The following is a 7,760-nucleotide window of genomic DNA, read 5'->3' on the forward strand; positions in this document are numbered from 1 at the left end:
AACGTTCCTCAACAGCCGGATGGATGTTTGAAAAATGATGTATTGATCTTCAAGTAAAGCGAAGTTGCTTTAGTCTAGTAGCTAAGCGTTCATCTTGAAATCACAACATCAAAGTTATTCTTATGTTTGCTTTATAAAAATCTGAAAGATTTCACAGCAAAAAGACTGAAAGTGGCATTTTTACAGTTATACTAAAATGCCTTTTACTTGCTAACCGTATAAACTATCAAGCAGCAGAATGTGTGCAACAGGTTTTCCAGTACGTTTCAGAAACGTGCGTATCGAGTAGGCTTCACAGGGTTAAAGTAAGCGTCGCCTCTGGTTAACACTGTACAAGTCTGCAGCTCATATTAAACCAGCTCTTCGTCCCCAACAGTTGCTAAGATCCTCTCCTGCTCCCACAACCCTTTCCTTCCCCCATGCGTGTTCCTCACAGCCCTGTTTTTCTCAGCGGCGTGAATGAAAGCGCTTCCTGAAGCCCCACTGTTGGCCGGCGGGCCAATGGACGCTGGCGTGAGACGGTGAAGGGAGCGCGAGCCAAGAACAGGCCGGGTGAACAGCATCTAAATATCCCGAGCCCCTCTCTCTTCACCCTCCACTGCACCAACACAGCATTCAGCCTTTCACTGCAATGATAATGAACAGACCGGAACAAGAGCGCCGTCCAAACGACAAGAGCGGCTCACAATGGTGTTGTGGCCATGTCATGTGCATCCGTGGGAGCAGAGAACGCTGCCATGTTTATTACCAACGAGAGAGAGAGAGAGAGAGAGAGAGAGAGGGAGAGAGAGAGAGAGAGGGAGGGAGAGAGGGAGGGAGAGAGAGAGGGAGAGAGAGAGAGAGAGAGAGAGGGAGAGAGAGAGAGAGAGAGAGAGAGAGAGAGAGAGACAGATCCATGGGAACATAAACATGAATTCATGTTGTTCTTCTTGCGGCTGCTGATGTTTTAGAGACTGCCGGGTCTTGATCATCATATAGGATCAGTGGCAGCACGTCAACTCATGCTAACTTTACAGCATGTGTTCTCAAAGTTTGTCAACATTTCAGTAAGGTTACATTTGCAAGGCTATTCGGTCCAAAATTATATTAACTTTAACTAGTAACATTTAGGTCCTGTTTACTCCTGTTATTAAGATGCGTTTCGGCTCACGAGTGGACGGCGCTAAATACAGGAGTAAACGCGGTCTAAAACGTTTTGAGCTTGTCCACTTTCGATCACTTCCAGAGGGAGCTGAAAACTCATTCGCCCGGATTGCTTTCGTGGTGTGTAAACGCTCATGTGGTCGAATGTGTTCAAACAGCCACAGAAGGCCGTCTACTCTCCAGTCTCCACATACTGACCTAATGCATAAACTCTACGGGAAGCCAGAAGGGATTTAAAAATGGTCTGAAGACCCGAGTTTTGAAGACAAGAAACGTAGCAGGCACAATGTTCTCTCGCCATTCCTGATGTCTAACACACACTCACAGCGTCCGGCTGGTCGTGCGGCCGTCAGAGCAGAAACTGAAGCTGATGCTCGTCGCATGTTTTTCTGTTTTCACCTTTCACGTTCATATGTTAATTGCACACGCTTATTTCGTCCATTACATCCATATATTAGATCAAATTTCATTCATAGACCCTCCCCTCGAAGAAATCAGGACAGAAGTGTTTGAAAGTGGACAAAAGAGACGGATTAAAATGCCAGGTGTGTGATCCGATCCACCAAAACGCATCTGAATACCAGGAGTAAACAGGGCCTTAAACTAATCATTTGATTGAATCGCATCTATATTTGCACATTGTGCCTTCCCTTGCCCCATTATCCCCGTTCCTAACTTTACCCCGTATCCCATCGCAATAGCAGCGAGTGTTTAGCAATACAACACAATAAGCACATTGTGCATAAAAAATGTTGTCAGTCCATAATAGTTAAAGAGACACCTAATATAATCTGTGACCAGTTATTCATTTGTAACCTACGTTTCTGAAGCAAGTGAATAATTAAAGGGTTGTAGCACTATTTTTGACATGCACGTGTCATATAACAACTGCTTGAGCGTGACGTCACGTGAACTCGGTGTCAGCTCGAGTCAGATCTCCTGCATGCACGTGTGTGCAGTGTTTCTAAAACAAGCTTGTGCAATTTGCAAAGTAAAAAAAAAGGTGTAGGCCTATAAGGAGTAATTCAGAGCTACTTCAAATCACGAATAAAGACCTCTGTAACGACTGAGACGGCTTCTCCAGAGATAAAGACGTGTCTCGCGTGCGTCTCCTCTGGCCTGTCAGTGTCAGGACCTCAGATTTGAGCCAAGCTGCCAAACTCTGCAAATCCCTCTTTGAACTAAAACACTCTTTAGATGCTCGCCACAATATTCATTTAGCGGACACCTTTTCCCAAATCAACGAACACAACTCAATGAAAACTACTAGTTTGGGTGATACATTTCTCTGGGAAGTTTGAAAGGGATTTGTCACGTAACTAGCAGCAGACTGTGACTTCTCATACACACCGATCTCGCCTACATCAACACGCTTGTGTACATGAGCCACAGTCGCTGTTTCTACTCTAAATGACTCAGGGGTCATTTCCATGAACACACACATCAGCTGACAGCGACCTCTTCATGTGTGGATGGGGGACGGTGTGATCTGCCTCACGACTCGCTCACACAGGCCCGTGAACGTAGTAGTAGTACAACAGCAGTCATTTACCTGCGTAGAAGCGCAGGAGAGATCCCAGCTCAGTGTTCATCCCCTCCTCCTGGACCCGCCACGGGTCCTTAAATCCCAGTTTAAAGAGAAAATCATTCTGGATCTGTAGGGGCCTCTCGTCGGGGCCCAGGCGCCGGGCGGCCTCGCCGTGCAGCTGAACGTACAGGGCCGGGCCGGAGTCCGAATCGGACGACGGTGTGCCCGCTGACCCCGGACTGTGCCCGAGAGCAGGCGGTGGGTCACCGGTCACGGGCCCCGGCAGGACGGGCTCCGCGGGACAGTCCAGCTCCAGCTCGTCCGAGGAGCTCCCGTACGTGTCCAGGCCCTCGGCGGCGCTGCTGTCGAACGCAGACGCATCCGTGCCCAGGATCATGTCGTCGCTGAGCGAGTCCCGGTGCTGGCTGAACCGGGCCCCGGAGCTCAGCTCGTCACAAGCGCTGCTGGTCTCCACATCGGACCCCGCAAACCTCTTCAGGGAGTCCTCGTCCTGAGGGGACGAGCGGTCCACGCTGGCCTCCGAGGGCGTGTAGATGTCGTACTCCTGCGGGTGGTACGGATGGTCTTTCTCCAGGAGCAGGAGGCGTAACCGGTCACCGGGCTGATCCGGGAGGCTCTCGTTCCCGGTGTGAAGGTGCCGGAGCGGATACTCTCCATCGCAGTTCCTGTTCACGTCGGTGGACTGGTAGCTTTTAGCGTTCAGCCTCAGGACGGAGCATGTTTTGCCGCCGGCCTGTTGCAGACGCTGGGCTATCTCGGTCGCGGTGCTGTCCACGGTGCACAGAACGGGCCGGGCCGGGTGGGACCACGCCAGCAGCCGGTCGTGAACGTGGATGGAGCCCCGGTGCAGGTCCTGGCGGACCCACTGGCGGTCTGACAGCTGTAGTTGAGGACTGGCTCTGTGTCTCAGCAGCGTCTGTCGGTCCAGACTCCGGCTGTGAGATGAGTTTATACCCGACACGTGCCTCTTCACCCTCCTCTTCCTCAACAGCAGACTGGAGCTACCTTTACAGGCTTTGTTTACCATGTTGAGCTCAGCTGGGCTCTGGCTTCTGGTCCTGGGCTGGTCTGAGCTCGTCTGACTCGATGCTCTCTGGCCTTCATCATCTTCTTCATCTGCTGTGCTTCTCAAGGCCACACTCAGAGCGCTGCTCTTCTTCAGTTTAACGCTCTCCATCCTCACACGATCATTCCTAGTCCATTTGAGCGGAGATGTGAGCGCCGCACGACGCTCCTGAACGCGCGCGGAACACGCAGTTATGATCGCGCCGCTCCGCTCGGGATCAGATCATGGAGTCTGAGAGCGAATGACGCGAATCTCGCGAGATGCGCGCGAGAAACACGCGAGGATTCACGTCGCCTTGAATGCTGAAACGAAAGCGGAGGATAAACGTTGTTGTTTTTTAAAATCATGCCCTGTTATTTCTATCGGCATGTCGTATTACGGTGCTGTTCTTTGGATGATAAAAAAAAAACGAAAAGGAGGAAGTTCCTGTAAGCTCGAAGGAATAGCAAACCATCGCGAGAGTTCACGTCCTCAGGCTGACACTCCAGAGATGTGATGTGAAACTAGCGAGTAGGCTGGAACTGGTGGTATTCAGAAGCTGGTAAGCTGTGTGCGTTTGTTTTAAACTATTTTCTCATTAGTTATCACAGCATCACTGCTTATTGTACATTAATAAATAAAAAGAGCGTGGAGACGCCACACTCCACGCAAATCTCGCGAGAATAGAAACAGTTAACGCCCATGAAGCTGCTGTTTTGGAGCATCACTATTTTGAACTCATTCAAACATTAACATATTTGATTATTGTTCAACTCCATTTTCACGTTGGGACGCTAAATGTATAGTCTCGCTGATTCGCTGTCACCCTTTATTTTTTGGGGAAGAGAAATATTAGTAAACTCTGCAAGAAATTGGATGTGCGTATATCTTCGACTACAACTCCATTTCCCGTGATTCAGTGCGGCGTGTGTTTTTATTGGTGCGTCACAGTCATTCATGTTCATCCGTTTATGTTTCTGAAATATAAATGAGTCGCACTCATCAGTTAAATAACAGTAACACTATATTCAGTAAGTTGAACACATAACCAGATTTATCACATATAAAAAAATAACAATGTATTCTTTCTGCATATTTAAATATCAAAGTGATTGATTGTGGTCGCCTTTATTTTATCAATCTATGATTGTTGCGAGTGCTTTTAGTGGATGTATGTTGTTTTTGATGAATACAAAGTAAAGGATAAGTGCGTGAACTGAATTTAGATTCGCCATTTCAGGCAGATCCAGCTGCAGCGGAGCAGAAGTGTGTTACTGCCCTCTATCGATCACACAGAGTCACTGACTAATAAACAGCATCAGCTCAAAATACGGACTAGGGATTTATTTTACATCATTAATACAGAGACGTTACGTAACCATCGAAAAAACATATCTAACAACAAAATAAAATACAAATAATGGAAGATTGAAGTACGCCACTGATATGAACAAGCTAGTAGGAAAAAAACATGCTGGCAAAAAGCAAAACACTGAAAGCATTATTCAGTTAATTATTTGTTGTAATACATCAAACTTATTGAAATAATACGTTTATTAAAAAATGTATTAACATTTGTATTTAACATTTTATTATGATTAAATTGTAATTAATATAATAATATATTAAATAATACAAAAAACTGAGCTCTCTACAACATCGCGCGCACAACTGGAGCATGTGACTGCGCGCGCACAACTGCAACAGCGCGCGCGCAAAGCCATTCCATTCCGCGACAAAGAACAACGATCTTTTTAGAGCTGAGGTAATTATTAAATTATAATAAAACAAATTAATGATTTAAAAAAAAAAATACTCTAGGCACCAACTTGACATCATTACGTAAATGACTATTAAAATCATACATGCGTTATATAATTACGTATATTTTGACTGACAGTCTCTGAGGGGAAACTTTTTAACGATTATGAAGATGTTATGACAGTTGACAGAATACTAACGTTACCTGGCAGGATAAAGTGTTTAATAAAACACTATTTTTGGTCTTAAAAGGAATTACGAGACTTTGAAAAGGTTGACATATGTGGCAGAATTAGGTAAGTGACTGACAGTCCTGGTGTCCTATCAGGAAAGAGTACGGTCTATTTAACGCTGGTTGGCTGTACTCTGAGATGCGTCATGTCTTGTCCTCCCCCTCCTGCGTCATCCACTATCGCCTCAGGTATGTGCTGGTAGCGGGTGGTTTAAATCATGTGTTTAGAACGCCACTGATATGTTATCTTTTTAATTGTAGCGTTTCATTTAAGCACTTGTCTGACGGTGCATTTTCATCAGCTCAGAATAGGTGTTTGCCCACCCTTCAGGTATGTAAACTGTCCCTGTATTGAGTGGTGGTTATGATGGCGTGTGGTATACTGAGTCGCTATGTCACTGTTAATGCGTTGCTTCCTGTACCCCAGTTAATCGGTGGTTGTGATGATCGCGGTAAATAGTAGCCTGTGGGGATTTCATGTGGGGTAATGTCGTCTTTTGGTAAGTGTCATGTAAGATGTTTGTAAGGTTGTAGTGGAAAGAGAGGCACTAACATCCCGCTGCTTCTCTTTAAGGCGTTCGTGAGGCGCAGGTCCTCCCTTTCGTCCTCCGGACCATTGTGCTGGTTCTCTGCACAATCTCCCTCTCGTTCTTCCGTGTTTCTACGAACTTGAGTCCACCTGGATAACCAGTGTCCCTCCGTGTCGCGCTGATCGTGCCGGCGGGAATTCATAAGGGCACAGGATTATACCGTCTACTTCTACTTCCTTTCGTTTTTTTTGTGTGATTAGAAAAGTTGATTAATAATAATAATTGACTGTTATTAGTACGAGAACCAGTGTGTGTGTGCACACGCGCGTGTATGTGTGTGTGTGTGCTGCACCAGCTCTATCTACTGTGATTCTTTTTCTCTTTCTTTTGGTCAGCTGTGTTTATTGTTTAGATTTTGTTTCTGTAACTACTGTTGTGTGTTGTTGTGGACCTTGATTATTATATTTTTTTGGATAAACAAATTCAGCTGTTTATCTTGTTTCTCCCAGGAACTGAGGTGACCAGGCGGGAGGACCCCCGAGTGCATTTGTGGTGGTGGTAGTGTTGCAGTGAGTGACACCTTTTGGAGTGCTTGCGTGTATGATCCAAGTGCACGGTGACGTGTGTGTGTGAGTAGAATTACGCTTTTGGAAAAGCCATTAAGTGGTCCTTCCGCCGGTAAGCTCAGCCTGGTTTTGGTTTGTTTTACTTTTTGTTTGACAAACTCCTCCTACCCTCGTGGGTAGAGGACTATGTCGGTGTGTGCCACTCATATTGCCCCCTTGTGAGCACCTGTTTTTGTGCCTTGACATTTGTGCATTGAGCGCTGTGCGCCTTTGTTTTAAAAGAAGATACTGTTTTTAACTATTTTTGTATGTCAATAAAAGACCTTTTTGTAATTATGTGTACTCTTGTCTCTAACCTCCCTGACACACACGAACCTGTGTGACCTAATGCTAACCGCTGGGTTACTTAGATATTCCCTGATTTATTCAGGGTGGCGTAGTCGACAATTATCACCATAAGCAAAGTAACTTATTGAAATCCTGTACCGCTCCGCTTCGCCACACATACGTTACATTTTATGATAGTAATTTATGTGCTTCCAGTGCAGAAGGAAAGCAAGTTACAGACATTGTGCAGACATACATAGGAATACACAAACATGAAATATGAATGTTCATATGAAATAAAAACAATATTATAAAGAAAACGAAAATAAGTAATGTAATGTGGGCTACAGTAATATAATATAGAAAGATTAATATATAAATAGTAATAATGTTTTGATGCAGTTATGTGGGTACAAACTGTGGTCAAAATCTATCTAAATCTGTATACTATAATCATGGCATTAAGTAATTTCTGTCATGATATCTTAATGTTTTAAAAAGTAATTGAAAAAAATAATGAAAGTCATAACTATTAAAGCTTTTTGTTGTTGTTTTACTCTTAGGATGGCAACCCACTACAGTCGCCAAGCCCCTCTTCAGATGTAGT

The 7,760-nt window shown here is 45.1% G+C and overlaps 1 protein-coding gene across 1 annotated transcript in view; it reads right to left on the reverse strand.

The window, feature by feature from the left end:
* The window catches only part of phlpp1 (PH domain and leucine rich repeat protein phosphatase 1), a 50,669-nt gene extending 46,661 nt beyond the window's left edge, over positions 1-4,008 (reverse strand). Inside the window, exon 1 of the mRNA XM_079612072.1 lies at positions 2,696-4,008. Coding sequence (XP_079468198.1) covers positions 2,696-3,869 — 1,174 coding nt within the window. The 5' untranslated portion in view covers positions 3,870-4,008. The remainder of the gene's footprint in view (positions 1-2,695) is intronic.
* Between the last annotated feature and the right edge of the window lie 3,752 nt (positions 4,009-7,760).

Source organism: Phoxinus phoxinus (assembly GCF_949152265.1).
Source record: "Phoxinus phoxinus genome assembly, chromosome: 5".
Taxonomy (NCBI): Eukaryota; Metazoa; Chordata; class Actinopteri; order Cypriniformes; family Leuciscidae; genus Phoxinus; species Phoxinus phoxinus.